This window comes from Copidosoma floridanum, unplaced genomic scaffold (assembly GCF_036245765.1).
Source record: "Copidosoma floridanum isolate Cflo_tuat_1 unplaced genomic scaffold, Cflo_Japanese_pri ptg000004l, whole genome shotgun sequence".
Lineage (NCBI taxonomy): Eukaryota > Metazoa > Arthropoda > Insecta > Hymenoptera > Encyrtidae > Copidosoma > Copidosoma floridanum.
The window spans coordinates 35,154,516-35,181,789 of record NW_028321881.1 but is presented as its reverse complement, the minus strand read 5'-3'; the positions used below and the strand labels follow the sequence as shown (position 1 = coordinate 35,181,789).

General features: G+C 32.7%; 1 protein-coding gene across 1 annotated transcript; it reads left to right on the top strand.

Moving 5' to 3' along the window:
* The first annotated feature begins 254 nt into the window (after positions 1 to 254).
* LOC149375823 (uncharacterized) lies at positions 255 to 26,491 on the top strand. Its single transcript, XM_089596806.1, has 8 exons — positions 255 to 376; positions 424 to 1,293; positions 1,429 to 1,533; positions 1,597 to 2,055; positions 2,161 to 2,353; positions 8,480 to 8,593; positions 26,126 to 26,275; positions 26,342 to 26,491. Exons 1-8 carry the CDS (start codon positions 255 to 257, stop codon positions 26,489 to 26,491), a joined length of 2,163 nt encoding a protein of 720 aa, XP_089452932.1.
* Positions 26,492 to 27,274: the final 783 nt, after the last annotated feature.

The following is a 27,274-nucleotide window of genomic DNA, read 5'->3' as shown; positions in this document are numbered from 1 at the left end:
CAGCCCTTTCCATACTCTTAGATCCCTGCGGGTAGATCGCGCCCGTCATCCTCGTCGCCAAGCTGATCATCTAAGATCTCTGGCGTGCGCGACTGGACTGAGATAAGGCTGTGCCAACATCCATGACTCAGCGATGGCACGTATTTTTGAGCCAGCTGCAGAACGTCTCCGTACTTATCATTTCTCGATATATCGGTTATCACCCTTCGGCTACTCTGCAGCTCCACGCATTCGCAGACCCCAATCGTCGAGCGATGGCAGCCGTTGTCTACTCGCACGTTGATGATCTGGTCAAGGGCGTCCGAGTGCGCGTCTTGATATCCCACACCAAATTAAACACCATCAAGAGCCTGCAGCCCAATGCTTCTCGTCCAGCGTGCATGACCATCCCTCGATTAGAGCTGCGAGCTGCCCTGCTCGCAGCAAAATTACTCCGCATGGTGGCGAAGAGTACGCCGTGAGTTTCGAGTGCTGCCACGCCTGGAGCGATTCCCAAATCGTGTTCCACTGGCTTTTGTCGTCGGAACCTACCAAAAACTCGTTAGTCGACAACTACGTGGCCCACACTCAAGAAATTCTGCCCTTGCAAGTCTGGAGGCATGTTCCCATGGACTCGAATCCAGCAGACGTGGCATCTCGAGGCACTGACTTGGCAACACTCCAACAAATGCACCTGTGGTGGGAAGGCCCTCATTGGCACGCAGAGTCCACAGATGCTTGGCCAGTTGAAGTTACGAGCCTCTCGAGCCCTGCCAAACCCACCTTTGAGGAGATCGCCTACACCTGTTGCGCCACTCAACTTGTCGCTGCAAGTTTTGTTGACCTATTTTCGGATCTGGATCAACTTCAGCATTTTGTTGCTTGGCTGCGTAGATGTATCCGCCACAAGACATGTCGTGATCCTGCTCTTCCGGTCCTTGCGCCCTTGACTGCCATCGAGCTGCGCGACGCCTATCTCGCCTGCGCCCATCTCAGCCAGCGGCAGACTTTCACTCTCGAGTTCGAGAGCTTGCAGAAGGAAGGCCGCGTGGCCGCAAAGAACCCGCTGCTGCCCCTGGATCCCATGGTAGTCAACGATGTCATTCGAGTTGGCGGTCACCTCCAGTACTCCGCTCTCAGCTTTGACGAGCGACACCCCCCGATTCTCGACGGACAATGCTCGCTCACTCAGTTGGTCATCCATTGGGCTCACGCCCGAGCGCTTCATGGAGAAGTCCAACTCACCAGCGCGTACGTCTCTCGCAAAGCCTGGATCATTGGCGGGCGGCGACGACTCAAGAGCCTGTTGAACAAGTGTGTCGTCTGCGCTCGGTTACATGCTCGGCTTGCCACCCAATACATGGTGCCTTTGCCAACAGCTTGAATCACTCCCACTCGTGCTTTCTCCCGCACCGACGTCGACTATGCCGGCCCGTTCAATATCCTCAGCGCTAAGGGCCGAGGCATCTGCACGAGCAAGGGCTACGTCGCTGTGTTCATATGCTTGACTACAAAAGCAGCTCATCTCGAGCTCGTTGGTGACCTCTCTACCGAGTCTTTCATCAGCGCACTGGCCAGATTTTGCGCCAGATGTGGCCGGTCATTCGAAGTCTGAAGCGACAACGCCACCTGCTTATGCGCCGCCGACCGAGAACTGCGAAAAGCTCTCCAGGAGACAGAGTTGCAGTGGGAGCGCAGCGCTGGCTCGCTGGCGGACAAAGGAATCACGTGGTACTTTATTCCTCCTCGAGCACCACACTTTGGTGGACTGTGGGAGGCCGGTGTCAAATCCATGAAGCATCATCTTCGCCGTGCCGTCGGGCCGCAAAACCTCACCTATGAAGAATTTTCCACGGTGCTCACCAGCATCGAGGTGGTCCTCAATAGCCGCCCTCTCACCCCGTTAACCGGCAGCCCCGACGACCTTGACGTGCTCACTCCCAGACATTTTCTTCTCGGCGGCCCTTTGAACTCTGTCATCGATGCCAGCTTCACGTCTAACACGCTCGATCGCTTAACCCACTGGAAACTTGTCCGCGGCATCCGAAGTCAATTCTGGGGCCGCTGGAGTCACGAGTATTTAAAGACGCTTCAACAACGGCCCAAGTGGAGGGTCCCGCGTTGAAACTTCAAGGTTGAAGATGTCGTTGCTTTAATAGACGACATACTCCTTCAATCCAGTGGTGCTTGGCCGATTGGCCGCATAATTTCCGTCCATCCCGGCCCCAACGGGCTCGTACGAGCCGCCACCATCTGTACTGCCACCGACGAGAACGTCCACCCTATCAGCAAGCTGTCTCTGCTACCCATCCAAACCGACACCACCAGCGAGGATGTGTTGCAGAACCCAGCAGATGAATTTGGCCCAGGCACAGCGAGTGGGATCTAAAGTCGTTTACGAAACGAGGTGGGCGGGTTGTGTGGAATTCGTTTCTCACACCCTCTCTCCATTTATTAGACAGACACCAGCGGCGCCGCCGAATCCATGCTCGAGCTTCGACAACCGTTTTTCTCGACCTAGGAGAAAGAGGCCAAGCAGAGGACAAGGCTCTCAACGCAACGACACCTGCCATCTACATATATATATATATATATCTCCTATATAATCCGTGTGCCTCTCTCTTAGGTTTTTTGTGCTTATTCGAAGTGAAAAAAGGAGTTGAATTGAACAGTTCTGTATCAGCTTTTTGGCTTTTTTAATTGTGAAAATTTAAACCATTTAAAGTTTTCCTGACTATCTGCACTATTACAGTTCTAGGATTTTTCAAAACTTTTGTAAGCTCTAAAAAAAATATGTTATTCGCCAAATTTATTAAAATTTGATATGTATGTTGGTGAGGTAGTTCAATGTTAGATGGCTGTTAATGGTTGAGTACTGGTGAGCTCGACTAAGTAGGCTAAGCACAGACCTTAAGGGATCAGTAATTGCTGTTAAATGACTAAGAGCTTAGAGGGTAATGTAGGATAATCAGTGGCCGGAGCTCTCGACCTCCTGACAAAAAGCTTCGCTTTTAATGTCTGCCAGTGGATGACTAACTTGGTTTAATATTGGTCAGCTTTATAAAGATTTTGTCGTGGACGAGTCGTTGTTGAAATTCCCTTTTAAATATTTTCTGAAGTAGTAGTTCTAAGCAATACTTTTGTTGGCAAGGTAGTTAAACGTTGGTTAGCCCTAAAAGGAAAAGATAAGATTAGTGGTGGTTAACTAAACGTAAGCATTAGTGATGGCCCTGAGGAAAGAAAGTTCTGATACCTTTAGTTGTTCTTTGATATACTTAATCATGAAAATTCGGCTATAAATTAGTAATTTGACAAACTAGATTTGGCGTTCCAAGAATAATCAAAATTTACTGATTTATTTGGCTCAGTTAACGGAAATTTCAGAGCTAGGGTATCTAGACCTCAGGTAGCTCAACTCTTGCTTCGGAGTCTGTCTATAACAACAGTGTGCTCAAGAGAATTGCATTACTAGACAAAAAGTACTGGGTCTTTAAATTGTTTTAAATATTCCCAACTGCTTACTGTTAGTCAGGAAAGTGGGCATAAGGAATACTTCTACAAGGAGTATAACATTGGAACTAACCACTAAGAAAAAGGCTTATAAATTTTCAGGCAACATGGCTGCCAGAACTATTAGAGGCTGTTTACCATATCTTAAATTAGTGGTGTCACAGTATCAAGTCGGTTAGAAGACTGTCTACGAAATTCTGTAGTATTGAAGGAGATTAGGCTTTGGCTAAACCTTTGTTAGCATTATTCTGCAGGCGCTGACTTTTAAAATACCGCTTTTTTTGTTGCACTCACTCATCGTGGCTGTTGAACGTAGAATACAACGTAAGTCGCTTGTCGATTAGAGAAGAGCATCGTTGGTAGCCGAGATACACAGCAGCACAAGTAGCAACTCTCTTCATTCTGTACTGATAGTGAAAAACTACGGGAATCGTCAATTTTTTCAGGGGTGGTACAACCAGGCTCACTGACATTGATTGCAGGTGGCATTGAATTATTTTTGATGCCACTTAATAGATTTTATTAAGCTAAAGTAAAAAGCTAGCGTATTTTTGCAAAATTTTTAGCTTCTTTCATTGCTATGGTTATTGATTTTTTCAAGATAAAACATATTTAAAATCAACGAAGAAAGTATTAAGAATCAGTTTTCACAACTTTAGTGAAATCAGTTAAGTAGTTTTCGTGATGAGCCATTACGACGTTTATTAAGGATTCTACTTTATATGTTCTTCACTTATTCTTGCCAATGGTTTGCTAAGACTAAAAAAATTTTATTGCTGGCTCTATGTTGCTTGTGTTTGCCAATGATTTTACTAAACATGTATACAATGTATCTAATTTATTGGCTCTTGTGATTGAACCTTATCGTAGTACTGTACTATTGAAATGAATAATTCAGGAATCTCTTAAAAGTTCTGTTAGATTTTGTAAGCATGGTATGAAAGCATTTTTTTTCTGTTTGCTTGACCTAAGGATTCTTGAAGAAAAGTTATAAGGAATTTACGAACGCTGACATATATTTTTACGAATCTCTTGTCATTCCATCTCTTCTTTATGGACATTGGGTATGAGGACCCTACACGCAGCAGTCAGTTTGTGATATTAAAAAGTTGCAGTGCAAGTTTTTCTGATTATTTTCGTATAGAGTATTTTTGTAGTGCCAATTTCACATATTAGTAATGACTATTCACTTATAAATTTATAATTCTATACATAGGCTTTAAGGTACGAGGCAAAAGGTCTTAAAAAAAATTTTTTTTTTGCAGTTTAGAAATTATGAATTGTATAAGTAATGATAGTAATAGTAAAAAATATGTAATTGATACCTTTTACGTAAATAACTTATGGTTGTTATTGAAAAGTCATCTTCAGTTGATTGTGGTAAAGTATAAAGAACGGTTTATAGTAGAAGTAAATGAAATATGATTATTTAATTTAGAAGGAAAAAATCTAGTCATGGAGATTCAATATTTTTATAGTATACATTATCATTTATCTGTTTTATTTTTAATTTATTTTCTTGGTAACTCACATAAATATTTCAATATATAATTTTAAAAGCAGGGTATAAAAGAATTTTCTTTGTCTACTTGGCCTTAGGATTTTTGAAGAAAACTTGTAAGGAATTTGATTACACTGATATATATTTGTACGAATTTCTTGAAATTCCATCTCTTGTTTATGAACATTGGGTATGACGACCCTTCATGCAGCAGCTAGTTTGTGACATAGGAAAAGTGCAGCGCAGGTTTCTCTGATTATTGTCGCACAGAGCATTTGCGTAGTGCCAATTTTACATATTAATTATGACTATTCACTAGTCAAATCCAAAACTAAACTGATTGACATTGGCAAGCTTTATCTGTACAATGATTGTTGTTTTTTGTATAGATTTATCTCTGGAATAACGGAAAATTCCGTTCAGACAAAACTAAAACTCTAATTCCCCTACTTTATAGAAGAAGGAGAAGCATTGTACCAGGTGGGAGAGAACCAAGGCGATGAACGATCAAGGATTAGTGTAGAGCGGCAGTTCCAGCAAGGAGTTGATGGTGAGTGATAGGCTCGTACCCTATCGCTCACTATCCTTCTCTGTAACTCTACCAAAAACAAGCAAATGTTGATATCATATAAGGCGAGCGTTAGTTATTATCGTAAAAGATAAGGTTACTTGTAATAAATTTATATTCTTAAATTTTAATAAATTATATAATTAACTCTAATTTGGAAGTCTGTTTATTGTACGTTTGCTTTTGGTAAAAATACGTACATATGAATGTAGTAGAGATAACTTTAAGGCTCGTACCCTGAATGTTTTTCTCCTACCCATATGTTTGTATCCCCTTGTTGTCCTTTTTTACAGAAATTATACATCACTATATTGTGATTAAAATTAGTATACTATACTGACGAGAAAGGACAACATTGGGAGTGGCCAATCATCCGGAGGAGGAATCAATTCAAAAAACAGAAGATAAGTACCGCTGATAGGAATACCAAAATACCAACGAAACTGCTCACGTGAAAGTACTAGCATTACTGACACTAAGAACGTTTCACTCCTCTTCTTATCACTTCTTAATCATTTCATAGAAATTATGATATACATTAATTATTTGTAGTATAAGTCATGCTCCGTGTTTGATACCAAGATAATTGATATTTATGTACTTCATCTCATATTTAAATGAGATAGTATAAATACGTCAAATTTAAATTTGTACATATCCATGTAAAGTTCCTTCTATACAATACACACACATAAGTATCAATCCACATCTCGGGATAATAGTAAACAAGGCCAAGGCCGTTTCAATTCCAAGAAGTTCATCGGCAAGGTATGCCGTTGAACTAAATTAATACAACAGTAAATAAATCTCCAAGGTGTGCAACAACCTTGAAGAAGCTATAAAAGCTTATACGGGCGATGTGAAATGTGTAGCAGTGGTGGCTTTTAATTTTAATAAATTGCAATAACATATTAAACAAGTGTATTAGTAAAACAAAAAGAAATGGATAGCATTTGAGACAACTTTCACGTTGAACAATTATTCTCAAAATTAAAAATTGTATGTACTGTGAGCAATTGGGCATGGTGGTAGAGATATGATGCTATATGAGGTGCACAAAAACTTTGAGAGAGTGATCAAAAACATTTTCATGTATTTTTTAGCTATATTTGCTAAAAACAATACGAAAAAAATGATTGTTTACGTAACAAAAGGGGTTGTTGTCAGACTCACAGTATTTTTTCATTTAAATAATCGTTGTTTAGTTGACTTAATATATCTGGCACAAGCTTGAATTTGAAAAGAACAGAGAAGAAGGTATTTCGTAGTTTTAATGAGGTATAGAAAATGAGTCTTGGCTAGTATATGATCTATGACCACCCAAGGGGTCCATACTTAAGTCTTAAGAAGTACGTTTATCAAAAAAATTTGTAACTTCACATAGTGAGACAAGTTGATTTATGCAAGAATTCACACCTGCTCTTGAAAATCTTCTGACTTGATATCAAGTAAATCCCTTAAATAAACAAGCAGCTGTTCTTATGTCACTGGTAATTAGAGAAGAATATATTAAAAGAAAAAGCACCACAGCAATTAATGTTTCACTAAGCAGGGGGAAAAAAATAAAGAACAACTCTAATGATAAATTTCCTTATCTTTTTATTAAGTTGACAGCGTGTATACCTGTGCCAGATGATGATAAAAGTAAAACATACGTAAAATTAATAATTGGATAATGTTAATATGTAATAAAATTATTTTTTAAACATGTTTTTCAAAAACCTTTTTCTGTTGGAGTTGTGTTGCTCTTTGTGCTCTCGATGTATGAGACATTTTTTATTATTTTACTTTAATTCGTTTCATTCAGTTTATAAATACGACAGAGGATTTCTTGTTTCATCAGCTTTTCATAAAAGCAGAATATTTCTCTGCAAATTACATAAAACTGCAAAAAAAATTCGTCTGAAAGCAAATTTACACGTGCTTTATCTTAAGTGACTTTTGTATCAGTATGTAAAACATCGGAAATAAAAGAGAAAATTAGATATTTGAGAGATATAATATGTGGTCTGAGAAAGTCTCTTGAAGATTCGTCTGGTTAGTAGAACCAAAACATTTACTGAATAAATATATAAGTTAAAGTTTATATAACGATTACGAATTGTAGGGAGTGCTTGAGCCACCGTTACAGAAGGGGCTGTCAATATATCTTAAAAAGGCCTTTTTTTGAAGCAAAATATCCACAATATTTCATTAAAATAAAAATATTCTCTTTTTTTATGTCTTTTTAATTGTTTTAAAGCTACATGCATGAAGTGAGAAAAGAAAGAAAGAAAAATTATGTAAATTTAATAATTCATAAAAAAAATTACCTTAAAACTTGGATATTTTCTTAAAATAAGAATTTTTTTTCTATATTGTATAGATATTAAACATTATTAGTTAATATTATTAAAATTCGCAAGTTAAAAAGACGGTTAAGTCGATTTTTATGAAAACTCGTGCAAACTTGTTGAAATAAGTGTTATACATTACTTGGTTTAGTAAGACCATGGATTCTTAAGTTTTGCATAAATTTCATTTCACACATTTTATACTATTTAAGGACTTGAACATCAATTTTTGTGACAGATTCACAGTTAACTTCATAAGACTCAATCTCCTTAAGTAGAAATTGTACAAAATTGTAATTTTTCCTATATCTCTTTCCAGCTTTGATAAGGCAGACTTTAAAATTATTAGTGGAACGATTGACTTGGCACAGGAACCAAATTTTGTAACATTAATCTCCAAAATATATATTAGCAGTGATTATGACATTCGAATTAGTGTGAAAAATGACATTGCATTAATCAAGGTAAGCAGATTACATATTGTTTAAATTATGTTGAGAATGAGTAAATTTCAACTGTTTCAACTGTACTAGAAAAATTGTTTAGTGAACTGTATGTATTTAAAATTTATAATGATACTTTTTTCAGGTGACAGAACCTTTTATTTTTAATATGTTTGTTTCTCCAGCTATACTTCCTGAGGAGAATGATAATGTGCAGATCGGAGAAAAAGCTGTCGTATGTGGCTTTGGAAGTATCAATGTAAGAGATAAATAATTAAAGTTTAATACATATTTATTAGCGTGTCCGTTATTTACCAACATCTTTTTTTTTGCCGTGCCGCCCCCATGAAACCGTCTATTTGGTAAAAAAATGACCCCTGAATTTTTTCAGATTTTTAAAAAAATATTTAACTGTGCCTATTTTGAAATAACGGTTTTTAGTTTACATATGCATATTATGCTTGATGTAATATACTTTCTTGAATGATTTTGCTTAAAATTTGTCGTAGAATCCGAATTTTCACTTATTTTTAACCTTAGAGTGCCCCAGATAGCGTAAAAAGGTCTTTTACGTCGTTAAACGGCCTTTTTAAACGATTTTTCATACAAAAGAGCCCTGTGAGCTCGTTTTCACTCTCGTTAATAAACAAAAATAGTATTCTTCAAGTGAAATTTACGATAGTTCTCAAATTTTCACTTACTTTCAACCTTTATTCACATCAAATAGCGTGAAAAGGTCTTTGATTTTAATAAACGGACGTTTTTCGAAGATTTTTGGCATTAAAACTCGATAAAACTTTCGTAACTAAATAAAAGCAGCGAATTTACAGTAGAATTTAACTTTGAATCTAATTTTCTACTTATTTCCAACCTTCAGTTCATTAACATAGTGTTAAAAGGTCTTCAATGGCCATTACTGGCCAGTTTACAATGATTTTGCAGAGAAGAGGGATTTGTAAGAGCTGGCAAGCTCGAAAACGAATAAAAAGTAGTATACGTTGCTTGTAATTGACAGGTGAAATATTTGTTTATGTTAGAAAAAAATTTAATACTTGAAAAATAAAAAATTAATTGTAACTGTAATCTTCGCATTAGTACCAACGATTTCCACTGATATCATATTTTTTACCTTTCAATAAAAAAAACAAATAAATAAAAAAATACTGTTTCGTAATAGATAATAGAAAGGAAAAGGCAAATATGGGGCACTGAGTAAATGTACAAAAATAATGATTACGGAGGAACAATTTTTTTATTAAAAATTTAATTTTGTATTTTAACATTTGTCAAGTTTAATTTTTTTCTGATTTTTTCTGTTTCTTTACCATTGTTTCCTTTTTTGAATTATCGAATTCTCTACGGAATTCGCTAACATTTTGAACCACAAATAATTCTCAATCTTTATTCTATGTGCTATTCATATACCCTTGAGCCAGTTTGACTGCTATTTCAGCTGCATCATTAACGACTCGTAAATTTTTAACGATTTCTAAGCCTTTCAAATAATCGACGTTATTAGAACAAGTTTGACAGTTGGTTTTTAAAACGTTTATATTTATATCAAATCTATCAAACAAACGTTATGATTGCCGATTTATAAAGTAATCTAATTCCACATTTTTCAACTTTTCTAAATCTATATCAGAATGGATTATACATTTTTTCGAAATAAAATCATCATTCCCTACATCTTTTTCTAATACTAAAATCAGTCGAACTTTTAATTAAAAAAATATTACCTTATTAAAAAATGAAATGGCACTTGCTTCCGTGGATAGATACCACAAGTGTTTCGTGATTTTTTGTAAGACAGTACTGGATACCAAAGGATCGACTGCAGCATAATTATTGAGCTTTTTAATAAAATCTAAATTATTTTTCGGAGCTTGCAATGCATTTGGAGCTAAACACCAGGCTTTTACAAGAATGAAAACAACAAATATACAGACATCATATAATTTTTTCAATTCTGAAGCATTGACTTCGAAGGTTTTACAAAATAAAAATATTTTTATCGAGTAAATCCCTTGTGACATCCACCTAGCATGATAGTATGCTCCTGGTTTAAGAATTTTGAATAATTGAGGTTCTTCTAAGTAGATCAAACATAGTTCAAGCAGCTTCTTTAAATCATCTCTAGGTTAATGCTCTTTTAAACAACTTTAAAGAAAAATAATTATTTCGTTTTTTTGTGAAACTAATGATGAATCTTTGTGTTAATCAGAAATATCATATTTTGTTGGATCTAAATCGGGCCACTGATCATGAAATCTTTTAAATAATGAAACATCTGGACCTTTAGTCTCAGTTAATTTTAGTTGAAAGAGGAATGCCAAGATAACTTTGTAAATATGGTGTCGACAAGGTAGATACAATAAATTTCTGTCAAGAAAATACTCAAAAAAAATTGCAGTGCCATTTACATTACCCAAATTTGCATTTGTAGTATCACAGCATAAAGCCTTCAGTTTGTCTAATAGACCCTAATCATTTAAAGTTTCAATAAGAGCATTAGCTTACGTAGAATCTTTTTCATCAGAAAGTGCTGGGATGTTTAAAATCTTTTTTAATTCACCATTTGTAACAAAAATAGGTAAGGGGTCAACTTTTTTATTAGTCCAAGCGTCAGGTATTATTTTTCTATCCCAGTGAATAACAGCTGCTTCTCAATTTGAATCGAGTGTGTCTTTTAACTTCTCTGCTTTCTTTTGCCTAACATCAAATCATTTTGTTAATACTACCTCGAACACCTTTTTTTTCGTGATACTGACCTTTCAAGATCGTTTTTAAAGCACTGCTTTGTTGTGAATTTGGTTCACTTGATGAATCCAACGAAGATTGTTAAAAGCTCTGAGCTAATTTATCTGATTCTAAAAAATTATGAAAACTTATTGTATTAGTTTTCACATAGGAATTCCAAGCTTTACACAATTAAAGTAGTTAATATGTGATTTATTTTTGTATTATTTAATTTTTTTAATTCAGTATATAATTCAAGCCTTGAAAAATATAAATTATCATGATACTTTCCAATATTTAAAATTGTATTGGCTTCTTGCAAATCTGAAAACCAATCAATGTATGGATTGAAGCAAGCGCATAATTTTCAAGTGCCAGATAATAGTTCTACTAAAAAGAGTAGTCCATTTTATGACTTTCCACTTCCTCGCATACTCACTGGTAAAACATAAGTAAGATTACTCAACTGAGACCAACTGGCCAGTCAATCTATCCATAAATTCCAAGTCCACAGGATGTTCTTGGTACTGGTGCTCTTAGTCAACAAATCTTCTTTCTCTAAATTTACAGGACATTTCTAAAAGTAATCTGTACAGAACGTAAAACATAATTATATGCAGAGAGTCAAAAAGTACACTGACACAAACGGTATGAACACTTTACTAAAGTTGCCAGTCCTTGAGTGTGTAGAGCCAAAATAATAATTTCTCACCTTTGAGCGCACTCACTGGTGACAGCTCAGTAAACTCCAAAAATTAGGACTAACTGACCAGTTGGTTAATTGCAAATCTGAAAACCAATAATTGTATGGATTGAAGCTAGCGCATAATTTTCAAGTGCCAGATGATGGTTTCACTAAGAGGAGCAGTCCATTTTATGACTTTCCACATCCTCGCAAACTCACTGGTGAAACATAAGTAAGATTACTCAACTGAGAACAACTAACCAGTTAATCCACTATTCAACTAAAAACAAAGATAATAAGAGGATACACTAGGTCAAATACAAAAATTTTGAGTGTTACTGTTACTTTTCGTACTAATACACTGTAAGGCTGTTCAAATACTTAATGTTGACTACTTCGTATACTAGCACAACTGAAACCTTCTTGTCAGTAAGTTCAGTGCATAACTAAAAAAAGAAAATCTGATTAGAAGCTAGGGCATGAAAAAAAATGACAAGGGTTGCAGGATGCTTTTGGTACCAGCAGAAGTATAATTGGCACAGGTGCTCTGCATTGTCAAACTAGAATACCTCTTCATTTGCAGAACATCTCTTAAAATAAACGCTTCAGGTTCACCACAAATACACAAAACTGTGGACCAGGTATTGTTTAGGTAAAGATACTGTTTTGCATGTGTAGCATTATCTGAAATGAAGAAAACCACAAAGAACCACGCATTTTAAAAAATCAATGTAAATGTATGGGGACATGTTGTATACGTATCTGACGTAGCAAGATTGACATAAACGATGTCCAGTACCATAACACATAACTTTTGATGATTAGCCCACGTCATTACCTGCAGGCGCAAGCTGCTGTGATGGCACGGCCAGTATCCAGGTAGGTATCAGGCTTTTCCGGAGTATTATCTTTGTTTACGCGTCAAGCGCGTCTCTTATGATGGTAAAGGAGCAGACGACAAAGAACTGACGATGTACCTCTACTAATTTAAGGGAACATTAATTTACAAAAAAAAAAAAATAGAGCCACAAATTTGCCAATACACATTTCACTTCAGAAAATTACAGTAGTAGTAGCTCTTTTCTTTTTGTACTCGTTTTTTTTTGTAATTTCGTCTGTTATCTATTTGACTTGTTTGCAATCACACTCTATAAATCAATTTGAACACAGATTGAACCAGTATTCTTGCCACCCAGACTGAACGCAGCAGCTTATTTACGTTTTTTGAGGGATACACTACCGGCCTTGCTAGAAGATATTCCGCTAAACATTCGTTTAGCTATGATCTACCAGCATGACAGAGCTCCAGCGCACTTTTTCGCTAACGTCAGGAGGCTCTTGGATGAGCGCTATCCCGACCAATGGATTGGTCGAGGTGGTCCAATTCAATGGCCAGCACGATTGGCAGATCTGACCCCACTTGATTACTTCTTGTGGGTCTGCATGAATAAGATTGTGTACAAAACTGAAACTGTCGGGGAAGGAGACTGTCGTAAGAGAATCATCAAAGCCTTTAACATTGAGCAAGAACGGGATATAGTGCAACGAGCCATAAACAACATCATTTATCATGCCAACCTTGTTCTTAGAGTCAATGGAGGACACATTGAGCCACTTCTGTAATCATAAACTTAAACCATCAGCCTTTTTCAGGGCTAAAAGCGTAATGTTAAGGTTCTATTGCACTTCAGTACTATGCATTAACTGTATGTATGAACAAAAGGAGCTACAAGTATCTACTGTAACTGCCTGAAACTTTTTTTTTTCTAAATTAATATTTCCTTGCATCTCAAAAAACTTCAATAAGTAGAGGTACATCGTCAGTTCTTTGTTGTCTGCTCCTTTATCGTCATGAGAGACGCACTTGACGTGTAAACAAAGATGAAACTCCGGAGAAGCCAGATTCCTACCCGGATACCGGCCACGCCGTCACAGCAGCTTGCGCCTGCAGGTAACGACGTGGGCTTATCATCAAAAGTTATGTGTTATGGTACCGGACATCGTTTATCTCAATCTTGCTACGTCAGATACGTATACAACATGTCCCCATACATTTACATTGATTTTTTAAAATGCGTGGTTCTTTGTGGTTTTCTTCATTTCAGATAATGCTACACATGCAAAACAGTATCTTTACCTGAACAATACCTGGTCCACAGTTTTGTGCATTCGTGGTGAACCTGAAGCGTTCATTTTGAAAGATGTTCTGCAAATGAAGAGGTATTCTAGTTTGACAATGCAGAGCACCTGCGCCAAGTACACATCTGCTGGTATCAAAAGCATCCTGCAACCCTTGTCATTTTTGTTCATGCCATAGCTTCTAATCAGATTTTCTTTTTTTAGTTATGCACTGAACTTACTGACAAGAAGGTTTCAGTTGTGCTAGTATACGGAGTAGTCAACATTAAGTGTTTGAACAGCCTTCCAGTGGATTAGTACTAAAAGTAACAGTAACACTCAAAATTTTTGTATTTGCCCTAGTGTGTCCTCTAATTATCTTTGTTTTTAGTTGTGTAGTAGATTATCTGGTCAGTTGTTCTCAGTTAAGTAATCTCACTTATGTTTCACCAGTGAGTTTGCGAGGATGTGGAAAGTCATAAAATGAACTGCTCCTCTTAGTGAAACCATCATCTGGCACTTGAAAATCATGCGCTTGCTCCAATTCATACATTGATTAGTTTCCAGATTTGCAATAAGCCAACTGATCAGTTAGTCTCAATTTCTGGAGTTTACTGAGCTCTCACCAGTGAGTGTGCTCAAAGGTGAGAAATTATTATTTTGGGCCTCCACACTCAAAGACTGGCAATTTGAGTAGAGTGTTTATACCGCTTCGCAAGCGTCCTTTTATGACTTCTTTCTTTTTCTGTAGAGTTTATTTTCAGAGATGTGCTAAAAATTTAGAGAAAACCGAATTGATTACTCAGATTATTACTACCAAGAGAATTCTTTTATTATCCCTTTTATTGTTGCTACATCCTTATTTATTTCGGCAGTGTTTGCATTACCCCCCGGTTCAACGACTCATTGATTCTTTGCAGTTGATAAAGCTACACTCTTCGTACTAACCTTCTTTTCCCCTAGGCACCTCCCCACCACCATACCCTCCATCAAGAGTCGATTACAATACCGGCACTGAGAGCCTACCCCCCGACGCTAAGCGCTCTGTGATTGGCCAAAATTATTAATGTTACTTTGTCAATACCTCGGAGAATGCACATCAAATCAAAATTTTCTAAAGAGCTTTTCTATTAGTCTTAACGAGCTTTATCGCGTAGTATAGTTTTCCTCACTTATTTTCGATACACGGTGTATAAAGAGAGGATAGAAAAAATTTTACATTAAATTTAGATCAAAATAAGATAAAATCAAAATTTCTCGTCAATATATTAATCTTTATTCATTGTTGAGCTTGCCAGTTCTTGCAAATCCTTTTTCTCTGCAAAATCATTGTAAACTTGCCGGTAATGGCCGTTGATTACCTTTTAACACTATTTAATTAAAATGTAGGTTGGGAATAAGTAGAGAATCAGATTTTATGTTCAATTTCACTGTAAACTCATTTCTTTTATTTAGTTACAAAAGTTTTATTGAGCTTTAATGCAAAAAATCATTGAAAAACGGCTGTTTATCAAAATCAAAGACCTTTTCTCGCTAGTTGATGTGAGTAAAGGTTGAAAAAAAGTGAAAATTTGAGAACTATAATAAATTTTATCCGAAGATTACTATTTTCGTTCTGTTATAAGAGTGAAAACAAGCTCCCAGGGCTTTTTTATATGAAAAATCGTTAAAAAATGGTTGTTTGACGACATTAAAGATCTTTTTCGCATTTTTTTAACAAATAGAAGGTTTGTAGGGGGTGGCATGGCAAAAAAAAAAGATACTGTTAAATAAGGGACATCCTAATGTTCCTAAAATATATGTTTTTCGAAGGAGACTGATGCAGATACTTTAAAAGATAGAAAAGTAGTAATAGTAGGTATGAGGAAAAAATTTTCCTTTTGCCCATTGTCCGCATAACTTCCCTATGTTGTTATTATGAATCTTAAAAGCACGTAGAGTCTTTATAAGTCACCTATTATTAACTTATACCTGCTTATGTATACATATACTACGGTAGCTGGATTTGGTGGGAACAATTTTAGGATAAAAAAAGAACTTTATGTACGAGATACAAATGTACACTTTTATTTATTTTGCATAAAATATAAACAACCTTATAAGTTACAATCATCACTAGATCTTTAGATCTTACAACTAATGCTCTCTTTTGGCACTCTAGCTTACGTCACATTATATAAAAATCAAAATAAAATATATCTTCTATGTTTTTATCTAAATTTCTGCCTTTATAAGTTACATGATCAAATAGTCTTTTGGTCCATTATTGTTTGATTGAAAGTGCGTTTTCAGAAAGCAATAATGACCTATACAGAAATAATTGAACATTAAAGATTTGGGAAATCTTAAAAAACTTTATCCACATATTATCGTTTAATTATTCAAAGTTTTTAATGCTGATTTAGATATTCCTCATACGGCAAAGTTTGGAGCCGACTATATCTATTACAATTTCATTCAAAGCTTTATGAGTATCTGAATTCATGAAAAGCCACTTACAGTTAAGCAAAAGATAATATCCTGGTGCATTACAGCTATTAAACATCCCTCGTATATTTATATAATTAAAAATACTCATACAATTAAAAGTAAAAAAGGTCCCCTTTATTGTATTATGGATCGGTATCAAAGTTGAACCCAAGGAAATTTTTCACCATGCTTATGACGATCATTTATACATACATAATGACACAGTATTACAGAGCCTATTACACACAGTTCTCAGAAGTGGCTGTGAAATTATAGAAAATTTTATATGTATACTAGTGGGGCTCTGCTCTCTTAACGCGTGAACCTCCTATTATTGCCTTATAATTCTTTACATAGGCTTTGAGGTGGGATGCAAAAGGTCTTGAAAAAAATTTTTTTTTGCAGTTTGGAAAACACGAATTGTATAAGTTATGAAAGTGATAGTAAAAAATGTGTAATTAATACCTTTTTCGTAAGTAACTTATGGTTGTTTTTAAAAATTCATCTTCAGTTGACTTGTGGTAGACTATAAAGAACGGCTTATAAAAGAAGTAAATGAAATATAGTTATTTGATTTGAAAGACAAAAATCTAGCCAACGAGATAAAATGTTTGTATAATATACATTATTATTCATCTGTTTTACTTTTAATTCATTTTCTTTGTAACTGACATAAATATTTTAATGTATTAATAGGTAAACAGTCACATTTAATCTTCCTTTTAAAATAGTTTAAAAAACGGTAAGAAACTTGTGTATTAAACATTACTGTAATAGTTGACAGTTATTTTTTATTTACCATTTTATCAACTCTATTATAATTCCTTTTTAATGCATCTTTTCTTGAAAATTTTTTTTCGCAATATTTACAAATTTCATTATTCTCCGGATTGTGTAAATGTAAATGAAGCCGCAAATGTATTGTTTTTTTTAATTTTTTGGACACAAATAAGCCAACGTATATTTTAACGCACACCTGTTCTCTTACGTCGCAAATATAATGGTTATTTCCTTGTAACTTCATTGCATACACCTTACTCCAAAAGTTTGTATTTATTTTTTTTTGTATAATTTTTTAATTTTTCTGTAGTTCCGAGAACATATGGGCAAAATGCACACGTAAGAACGCTTATTGATTTGAAGTTATTAAATAAATAGCTAAAATTTCAGATATTTTTGCTTACTAATTAACATTGTAAGAAAATATTTTTACTAATTAATTTTTCATAGAGAGCGCTCCCGTATTGTTACTTAAACTTTTTTTAGAATTAATGTCTAGTACTGACTTGTTTATTATCTATCCTTTTAATCTGTTCTACGCTGACAATGAAAGTGCATCGGAGCAGAAGAAAAATTGTGTGGGGGGCAAGAAAAATCGTGTGGAGGGACATTAAAGGGGCGATGAGAGCAGTGTAGGGGCAGTTTGGGGATGTTGCGAGGTCTTTTGGCAGGCAGTGGGGGGTTATGTGGAATGCCCCACACATTTAACTAAATATATAATGTAAGAGGGTGTGCGTGTACACGCAAGCGTATGGGTCATTATTCCAGATACGGTCTATTTCTGTGCTAATTACAATGTTGTGTTAGGAGATACTTAAGCTTTTTTTTAAATGCAGAAAAGAGCCTAAATTAGCGTTATCAGCTTGTGTTTTACTCATGAACTTACAGTTTTGACGATACCTGGAAGTAAAATGAGGATTTCCTATTTTTTCTACTGTATGGGATCTCAAAGTTATTTACATAAACAAAATTTTTATGCTCTTGAGAGAACCAAAATACAACTGTATTTAATATTTGATTAATGTTGACTTTGCAGGACCAAAATCTAAAAAGTTTAATGTATCAAGAAAAGATTTTCTTACAAATGCATAAAAATAAATGTTGTAATTCTTATTGGAATGTTTACATTTAACCGAGGTTGAGGGTATTACATAAATTTGTTTTTATTTTTTAATCTCTATCTGTCAGTGCTACAGGCTCGCAAATTTTGTAAATTTTCAGGCTTAAAAATAAAAACTAAGAGCACGTAACACTAAATCATGTCATGTAACTTCTTAATCAGTTGAATCATTACTTCAGACGATGGTTAATTAGAATGAGCCTATTTTGTACAAGATATAAATACAGTGGTGAAGTTTAATATTTATTTGGTGCGTTCAAATCTCAATTTTTTTAAGCACTTTTTAAAGTCCATAACGCTTCTTTTTTGATAAGCCTGAAGCACCAAGGAACTAAATATTCGTTTACGAAACGTTTGGCTATCAACTTGGAGGTAATAAATTAAAAAGATCTGATTTGTACATAGTATACTAGCGTTTGGTTTAATTTCTCTTTGGTGCCTTGCAACATAAATTTTCTAACTAATTTAGAAAAGCTTGTAATGCTAATTTTTTTCACTGAGAGCCTTTAATGCTTTGTATCTTCATTCAATATTAAGTTATCAAGTTGGATAAAGGCTTTTAAAAGTATAAATTGTGAGTACGTAATATTTGTATAAAATGAAAGGTGAATTCTTATTGGTAGCACTATTATTCCTAGTATAATGAGATTTTGTATATAAGCCTCTAACGCTCTTTTTTTTCTTAAATAAAATAAAAGAGTTAACATAAGAGTTTTTTTTGTACAGAACCAGCAGGGGTAAAAAAATTATGGCTTATTTCGGTCACACACAGTACAAATATTAAATAAATGAAGCATTGATTTCAAGTGTTTGTATATTCCAGCCCTTAATATCTCTGTTTTCGTGTATTTACCTATGTGTACATATATACACACACACACGAATAAAGTGATAAAGTATCCAAGCAGATACTTGCCTTACTACAAAAGTGCTTATTATTTATGAAATCATTTTTATTTAAGTGAGCCCAAAAACAGAATTTTTAACACCGTAAAGCTCAGAAAAATTGTGAATACTAGAGGTTGGAAGCCTTCAAGCTCATGGATGAGTAACTTTGGCTTGTCTTCCTTCGAATGCTTAACTGCAACAGGCAAGATTAACAACAGTAAGTAAGTGGCCAAATATTCACAGCACTCACCTGAAAATTTGAAAGACTACATCTTGACGCTAGATGGACTGTAAAGTGTTAGTAGTGGGGACACCACAGCTTAGAGTTTGGCACCTGAGAGGCGAAACTTCGGGTTAACGAGTAATTGCGAGATTTTGAACTGTAGCGGGTAAAACGTTAAATCATGTGAGTTAATAAGTCAATGAGGTAATAGGTTCACTGATTTATTTTTATTCTACAGACATTTTAGTATAAAATTGAAGTAGTCTTTATTAAAAGGGAAAAATATGAATTGATTTTTAAGTAGTTCGTTAAATTAAACTATGAAATCAATTCTAATGTAAATATAGGAAAGTATAAATATGTAAAAAATTAAACTAAGCCATGTATTGTTTTTTCATTAATCTATTTGAAGAAATACTGACACAAAGCACGCATAGCGTAATTCTACAAAAAACTGTACATTATATCTATAAAAAAGACTACCTTTAAAAAAAAGTATAAAGTTATGCAAGTTTGAGGTTATTGTCTCTGAAGGTATTTATAATCAATTATAAAAAATTAATTGCAAATATAAAACATAATTATTTATGATTTTAATTAAAAATAATTATAACACCTATAAGGCAAGAGCAAATTCTGTTTTCTCAATTTAAGTAAAGAAATTTTCAATATCATCTTAGGCATGAGAAAGCAGTGAAATCTAAAATTGGTAGACAAATTTGAAGATAAATCAAATTAGAATATTTTAGTATACAACAAAATAACTACCACATAATTTACTTTTTAATAAAAAAACTTTCTTCACGAAAAAAACTAAAAAGATTGAAGACAGCAAAAAAAATTTTTTTAATAAATTGTATTTTTCGTTTTTATACAAAATAATGAAATGCGAGAAATATTTTTTGCACGTATATTTTATAACTTTCTAAGACCAAAAACCATATTATTTGTATATATTCTGTATACTAATAATACGGTTTTTGGTCTTAGGAAGTAATAAAATCAACAAAAAAATTCAAGTTCTTCTTTTGTAATTAGTATTAATTTAATTAAATATAATACAATCATAAAAAATTTATTTCCGAGATAAGAAATAATTGATTATTAGATATATTAAAAAAATTATAAATCCCATAAATCGAGAGTGAATTCAGTTTTTTCAATTGCAAAACAGATATTTTTAATAGCATCTTTGGCATTAGAAAGCAGTGAAATCCAAAATTATTAGACAAATTTTAAGATAAGTCAAATTCAAATATTTCAGAATATAACAAAATTATTAACTTTTTAATAAAAAAAATTTCTTCACAAATAACTGAACAGATTAAAGAAAGCAAAACATTTTTTACGTACATTGTATTTCCGTTTTTAAATGAAATGATGCAATGCGAAAAATTTTTTTTGCATATATACATTCTGTATACTAATAATACAATTTTTGGTCTTGGGAAGTAATGAAATCAACAAAAAAATAAGTTTTTCTTTTGTAACTAGTAGTAATTTAATTGAATATAATCAACCACTGGAATAACACTGTTATATTTAACATTACTCGTGAAGGATATTATAGTGAATAATAAAGTACGTATTACATAACTTGCCGAGACTGATTTTCGAGTTCTAGATGTTACATATTAACAGTAATAAATAATTCTTTGTGTAACAATTAATCATTAATTAGTTTATTAATTTCATAAAGTACCTTTAAGTGAGCATTTAGTATAAATTCGTTTATTAATAATTTTTTTGCTAAATCATAATAATTTTTAAAAAAATTTTAAATAACATTTCAATGGTGCTAATAAGACAATCAATGATTCGTAAAATAAATGGACAAAAAAAAAGTCCGTACCATGGTAGAAATCGACCATTTTTTCAAAATTTATATTAAGTTTTTTCTAACCTTTTTCCAGCATTTTACAGCTATTGTGTCAAAATATAAAATTCTGGAAAAAGGCTAGAAAAAACGTTTTATAAATGCTCACAAAATGGTCAATTGTCTACCAGGGTATAAATTGAATTTTAATTTTTCTATTTGTTTTTTTACAAAAAATTTGTTCTTCTGTACATTCAACAAAATGCAAGCTTGAGGAGCATATTGACATAACTTATTATAACATTTAAATAAGACTCTTTTTTCTTGGTTAGTGATTAACTATTGACTTTATAATCAACTAATTAGAAAAATACGAAAACATTTTTTAATACATTCTGTTATCCTTAAACACTTAGTATTGATTGTTCATCAAAAAATTTAAAAATCAGTCCCGGCAAGTTATGTAATACGTACTATATTATTCAATATAATATCCTTCACGAGTAATGTTGGATATAACCGTGTTATTCCAGTGGTTGATTATATTCAATTAAATTACTACTAGTTACAAAAGAAAAACTTGAAATTTTTTGCTGATTTCATTACTTCCTAAGACCAAGAACTGTATTATAAGTATACGGAATGTATATATGCAAAAAAAATATTTCGCATTGCATCATTTTATTTAAAAACGAAAATACAATGTACGTGAAAAATGTTTTGCTTTCTTTAATCTGTTCAGTTATTTGTGAAGAATTTTTTTTTATTAAAAATTAAATTATTTTGTTATATTCTGAAATATTTTAATTTGATTTATCTTCAAATTTGTTTATTAATTTTGGATTTCACTGCTTTCTAATGCCAAAGATGCTATTAAAAATTTCTGTATTGCAATTGAAAAAACTCAATTTATTCTCGATTTGGGGATTTATAATTTTTTCAATATATGTAATAATCAATTATTTTTAATCCCAGAAATAAATTTTTTATGATTGTATTATATTTAATTAAATTAATACTAATAACAAAAGAAAAACTTGAATATTTTTGTTGATTTCATTCCTTTTTAAGACCAAAACCGTATTAGTATACAGAATGTATACAAATAATATGGTTTCCGGTCTTAGAAAGTTATTGAATATACGTGCAAAAAACATTTCTTGCATTTCATTATTTTGTTTAAAAACGAAAAATACAATTCACTTAAAAAATTTTTTTTGCTGTCTTCAATCTTTTTAGTTTTTTTCGTGAAGAAAGTTTTTTTAATAAAAAGTGAATTATGTAATAGTTATTTTGTTATATAGTAAAATGTTCTAATTTGATTTATCTTCAAATTTGTCTATTAATTTCAGATTTCACTGCTTTCTCATGCCTAAGATGATATTGAAAATTTCTTTATTTAAATTGAAAAAACAGAATTCGTTCTTGCCTTACAGGTGTTATAATTTTTTTTTAATTAAAATTATAATTAATTATGTTTTATATTTGCAATTAATTTTTCATAATTGATTATAAATACCTTCATAGACAATAACCTCAAACTTGCATAACCTTATACTTTTTTTTAAAGGTAATTTTTTTACAGATTTCATAACTTTTCTGATAAAAATTTATTTCTTAGAATTTCTCAGGGGATTGGTTGTATGATCAAAATTTTTCTTTCCCAAAAATTACTTATTATAATTGAATATGACTACCTTGAGAGACAATAACCTCAAATTTGCATTACTTTATACTTTTTTTTCAAAGGTAGTTTTTTTATAGATTTCATAATTTTTCTGATAAAAAATTCATTTCGTGGAATTTCTTAACGGATTTGTTGAATAAATAAAATTGTTCTTTTTTTATAAAAATTAATTATTATATTTGATTAAAAATACCTTCAGAGACAATACCCTTAAACTTGCAGAACTTTACACTTATTTTTAAAGGTATTTTTCTTATAGTATAGTATAATCAATTTAACGAAATAAAAATAAACTGGATGGAACATAGAAGCAAGTCTTCCATCAATTTAACTTCGTTAACAAGAGAAGTAATTAAAAAATGTGACATGAAACATTTTTTTTTGTAACCATATTTTTATTATTTTTTTTTTTAAAAGGACATTAATGATTATATGTACAGGTATACATGATACACAAACATGACATAAATATTAATACATACATATTTATGCACGTATAAGTTTAACAAAAGCAGACTAAAAATATCTTTAATAAAAATAAAGTGAAAAAATTTGTAACTTTTTTTTGGAAAATCCTTCAATTTTCTAAAAACTATCATCAGAAACCTTATTAGTAAATTATATAAATTTTAAAAAGAAAAAAGGAACCTTTGAATGAGGACTTTTAATGATGTGAGCATTTTTTTAAATTACTAAAAGATACGTTAAAAAGTTTAAACCTTCCAATAAGTAAAGACATACTTGAATAGTAATCTTAGAATTTTTCGACACAAATTTTTTAAATTGAATATAACTCGAATCATTTATGGAACCGTCATCGTTTCCACATCTTTACGAATCATTAAGGCTAAAGCAGCGGCTGCAAGTCCAGTTGTATGACTGATGCATTTAAAATCAGTGAAGCTTCCAGCTCTCTATTGACGAATTTTCATATCACTATAAAATTTTAGTTATTAAAAATTATTTTAATTATTTTAATTAACAATTTTCAATGGTAGTGACTTACCTGAATCCACGATAACATTCACTGTCATGTTGCCAATCCAGGATCAGTTGCTCGTAATGCTTGCTGAGAAAGTCTAAGTATCCTTCCATACCACACAAAAAAACTACATCAATGAATGAATGTTGAAGCTGGTATTGTTAAATTCTTTTTTTTTTTTTTTTTTTTTTTTTAGTGTGAAAAAAAAATAACTTTGTTTCAAGGCTAAATCTCTGCCGATGTCTGGAAATCCCACAGCTTCTAAACTCATCAAATTGTGTAGAATTTGATAGTTTAATATACCCGAAATACATTGCCTTATTTAAAAAAAAAACGTTATCCTGACACATAACCTCACTGTCCGTGCCACACACTAAAAGACCACATGGCTTCGTAAGTGAGTGATCTACATGCCCTTGAAGTATATTAAAAAAAAAAATTTGTTTTATAGTAACAAACGGTTAATTATTACTTACGTTATTATAAAAGCAATCAGCATTCGATTAGAGAAGAACTGGAAAAGCACGTGTACAGGCGTAGTAGATCTTGCAAGATCTTTTAGATTCTGACACCGGCGTCGATATGACTCGTTCGTAACGACTACATGAATTTCGCAACGTACTGCGCGTCCACAGGCTACTGTGACTAGGGCATCAAGAAATGCTGCTACAGTGCTACAGTGTGTGTTTAACAATGACCAGGATATTAAGAAAATTTATCGATGTGATGCTTATCATTAAAATTATTGTATATTTTTCTGAGATGAGATGAAATGAGATCTGATATATTGATTGTTTCAGTACCTTGAATTTATTATTATTATAATATACACACCCACACATATATATATATATATAAAGTAAATACTCTTAGCGCGACTAACTTCACATCGAACTGAACACTAGCTCGATATATACTACTAAAGCTCGTCCGCGGCTAACTTAAGAGTCGGAACTTTTTGCTCTGAACATAAAAATTCTTGAAATGAAATCAGCACTTTTCAAGAACGTATATATGATAAAACAATTAAAGAAGCTTTTCTCGTCGAATTTTTTTTTCAAATCATAGTTTATCATTAGAAAAGCCGAATAACATCACACTACTACATATATGATGATGTTAAATATTTTTTTTACCATTTCGAAAATTCAAAATGCGAATTTTAGCGTATATAGTGTCGCGGTAGCCATGCACCGTCTGCTACTCAAACTTGCATGTGGTGCTACCGTGCCACTTGATACTACATTTTGTATCTTGATACAATATAACGCTGGCTATTTTGTTTAACTAATAAAACTGGATATAATTGGGAAAGGTTTTTTAGAGAGTACAATGCAGTAGCATAATTGTTCAATAAAATCTTGGAAGCTTGATATTTATGGTCATAATAAATTGTATCAATTTTGCCAGCAAAAAATTTTATCTCACTATTAAAGCCACATATTTTTTTGATTTTAACAAACTTTAGACCATCATTATCTACTTTGTTTACAAAACCAGACCCTAAAGAAAACACAACTGTAACCAAAACTTCTTCCAATAGACTTATATGTACGTTATGATGATAAATAATAACAAATTATGAAGCGTACTATTACATAAATACAAACGTTTATATAATAGTACGTTTTATAATGAATTATCATTTTTTACCATGAAATACGTTATGAAAATACGTTACTTCGAACTTTTCACCTCCACAAGTAAACGTTCAACACGTTACAGTTCGAAATCTTGCATTCACTTGCTAGCCCAAAGTTTCGCCTCTCGGGTGCCAAACTTAAAGCTGTGGCGTCCCTACTACCAAAGCTCTTCAATCCATCTAGTGCCGAGCTGTAGTATTTCAAATTTTAAGGTGAGCACTGTAAATATTTTGCCGCTTGCGTACTGTTTTTATTTTGACTCGCACAGTATAGTATTCGAAATTTTACTCTCTTGAGTGTCCAGACTTGCAAGTGCCGTAAATTTTTTGATCCACAAAGCAACGCCATTTCTTTTTGTGTAGGCTTATTATCAACTATTTTCAGGTTAAAATCATCGAATATTTCATAACAGCAATTGCTTGAGTTTCTAAAATATAGTAGATTATTTTTGAGTATTTGTTTCTAAAGTAGCTCTTATCAATTTTTTTTGCATAGGAATGATAAACTAAAATAAATAGTTTTAGTTAATAAGATAGAGCTCTGTTTTGAACAACAACCTTACATTGTTCTATGTACTATTAATATTACACATACAGTTATTTTTTTCCACTCTAATGAACCAACTTTTTTTCTCTGTAAAGGTAAATTCCAGTCCCTCAAAAATATTGCAGAAAGCAGAGTTGAGTTTGAGACCCTTAGAGTTTTGTAGGAAAGAATACAAAATCATAAGTAGTCTATTGAACGAGGATCACATGTGTGCCGACCATTCAACTGGTGCCAGCATATGGAAGGTATTTAAAAAAAATATGATGCAAAAACGTTATGGATCCTCGATTACAAGAAAATTTAAATTACAGGGTGATTCAGGTGGTCCTTTGCTAGTGAACCACATTGTCTACGGAATCTCAATAATGGGTCTTCAAGATTGGACAAATAAAAGTTATCCATCTGTTTTTTTAAAAATTTCAAAATATATTTCATGGATTAAAATGTTAATGAACAATTAACAATAAGAATATCACTTGAGAATTCTTTATTAAATGTGTTAATAAAAATTAAAAAAAATTCAATTAATCACCATAGGCACAAAGTCAGCCAAAATAAATCTGGTTCTCCTAAATAGTAGATACTGATGCTGATACTGTTTTCAAAAATTTAATTCTGTAAGAAACCAGGTAAACGTGTCATGGAGCATGAGTTTAGAATGAATTTCCTTTTATATCTAGGGTCAGCTTTAAAAGGTTTAATAGTATCATTAACGGGAATAGAAGGACTTCTTTCTGCCTGCGCAGCTCAATTTTAAGTTTTTGAATTCGACTAACTAATTATGTTACAATGTCACATAATTATATAAATATAGTAATTTATTACATCAATAATAAATAAAAAATGTGAAAAAATAAAATATGAAAAAAAAAAAAATAAAATAAAATAAAATATGAACAAATACAATGAAATATTAAAAAATAATAAAATGAAATGTAATGAAATATGAAAAAAAAAACGAGAAATGACTAATACAAACAAAAATGAAATAAAGAAAATACAAAAGAATGAAAAAAAAAGTAATGAAATTAAATATGAAAAAAAAGAAGTGAAATATGAAAAAAAAAATGAAAAAAAGGAAATTAAATGAAATAAAATTAAACAATAAATGAAAACAAAAAATTAAATAAATAAATTAAATATAAAGGGAATTAAAACAACAAACCAGGGGGGATAAATGGGTCATGGGCCCCTCGGTAAGAACGAAGTTCTTTAAACATCACATGAGTATGAAAACACAATTT

Coding starts and splice junctions, on each gene's coding strand:
- LOC149375823 (XM_089596806.1), top strand. CDS start 255: ATGGCAGCCGTTGTCTACTCGCACGTTGATGATCTGGTCAAGGGCGTC. Junction 2,056..2,160: donor TGGGGCCGCTGGAGTCACGA/GTATTTAAAGAC, acceptor CCTTCAATCCAG/TGGTGCTTGGCCGATTGGCC. Junction 26,276..26,341: donor CTGGTGCCAGCATATGGAAG/GTATTTAAAAAA, acceptor TTTAAATTACAG/GGTGATTCAGGTGGTCCTTT.